This window comes from Varanus komodoensis, unplaced genomic scaffold (genome assembly GCF_004798865.1).
Source record: "Varanus komodoensis strain SLA01 unplaced genomic scaffold, ASM479886v1 scaffold110, whole genome shotgun sequence".
Taxonomy (NCBI): domain Eukaryota; kingdom Metazoa; phylum Chordata; class Lepidosauria; order Squamata; family Varanidae; genus Varanus; species Varanus komodoensis.
This window is the reverse complement of record NW_025335318.1, coordinates 181339-182975: the sequence shown is the minus strand read 5'-3', so window position 1 is coordinate 182975 and position 1637 is coordinate 181339. Positions and strand designations below refer to the sequence as shown.

The window sequence follows — 1637 nt, the reverse complement described above, 5'->3', positions numbered from 1 at the left end:
TTTGCTTAACTTAGCACAGGAAGAGGTGGGGAGGGTGTTGCTTCTCATCCAATTTGCACCGGGACTGAACTGCACAAGGCTCTTATAGCTACTGATGATGAGCTGCTACTCTGAAAACTAAATTCTGCTGTTCCCCCCGCAAACTTATAGGGTGTCTTCATCCGAAAAATCTTCCTGCTCCTGTTCCTGCAACTGATGGGAAAGCACTGGCATGAAACAAGAGAAGACTTTACTGGCTGCTTTAGAAAATACATTGTAATCTTGCTTCTTCCACTTTAGCTTGCAACTGTGCTTCTCTGTGCATTGCTGGAGGGACTGCTCCCTTTGCTGGTGCTTTTTCAGGCCAAAACACCGGCTCTCTGTGACAGGGGCTCCTCTACATGAACCGCATAGTATATGTGCCCAGCTTCTCCTCACAGTAGTTTGCAGGTGCTGCACACGCGGTCTTCATCTTCCAGGGCCTCTCCCTCTTTTTGCAAGCATTTCCACAGCTTTCTTTAAAGTGAGGAATGTCTGCTATCTTCTGAAAATCGCAGACTGAAAAGCTCCTGTGTTTTTGCAGTTCCATCCTCCTGCAGTGCCACCTTGTGCTTGTGTAATGGAACATTTAGAAAGAGAAAGAAAGGAGGGCACAGGGAGCGGGGCGGTGAGAACCAGAAAAAATAATCACATGTGAAAGCACCTATCTTACTCCTGGAAATCCAAAGCAGAAAGTTCAAAGCCTCATGCAGAGAAGCCCAAGAATAGATTAACTTACAGCATTATAGATGCCTTCAAAACTGTTCTGCGATGTTCCTGAGAAGAACAAAAATGCAATACCCATTGCACAAACACTATTACTATTTATCATGAATACGGCATGTCACTATCTTGAGTTTGGCCTCACAACAACCTTATAAGGCAGATCACTACTTCCTCCCATCTTGTAAAGAAGTATTTGATAGTAGGGGAAATGCGTGATTCGCCTGATTCTAAGCAGGAAAACTCTAACAAAGGGGTCTTGAACAAAAGCCTTTAAATGCAATCCTTAAAGTGTACTCTGGCCACTGGGTGATACTTTCTCTGCAGAAAAATTGGATAAAGTATCATCCTCCCCACTTCTTTGGAGAAAAAAAGACTACCATAAACACACCCTACCCTAGCCCTAATAGACTTCATTCCAGCTTAAAAATGTCAACAGGAACTCATATAATTACTCAGAAGTAGGTTTCATTCAGTTCATTAGATCTTCTTGCTGAAAAATATATTAATAAAATAATGATTGCCGTGTTAAATGAAAAGTTACCCATAGTTGATAATCTCTCCCTTTCTCTCTCTCAAAGCCACAAACAAAGGGCCAAGCTAGTCAGGTTACTCCATGGGGTCGCCTAATAGTACATTTTTAAAAAATATACACAATTTGGTGGGGGGGGGGGTCACAGCAACTGTGGTGGGGAGGAAAGGAGGACCTCTCTCCTCACATGCAGTACAATCAGTGGAAATCCCCGCTCAAGGTAGCTATCAGTGGTGAACATGGTCGAGGAGCCAATGCCACATGAGCATTTAGCATCACATTTAGTTTGGCCTGAAGGATCAGGTTGGAGTAATTCTTTCCCTGATGCCCTCACCGAGCAAGCTGCTTTTTCTTAGGGCCCTTC

At 43.7% G+C, this 1637-nt stretch overlaps 1 protein-coding gene across 2 annotated transcripts in view; it reads left to right on the top strand.

Annotated features, from left to right (window-relative positions):
- Window positions 1-1032, top strand: part of LOC123018561 (lectin-like) — a 4352-nt gene extending 3320 nt beyond the window's left edge. Inside the window, exon 4 of one of the 2 annotated variants that reach the window (XM_044420768.1) lies at window positions 166-1032. In XM_044420768.1, the coding sequence (XP_044276703.1) occupies window positions 166-196 (31 nt within the window). In that variant the 3' untranslated portion in view covers window positions 197-1032. Of the gene's footprint in view, window positions 1-150 lie in introns of both variants that reach the window. The other variant, XM_044420767.1, reaches the window with a different exon arrangement.
- The last annotated feature ends 605 nt before the right edge of the window (window positions 1033-1637 follow it).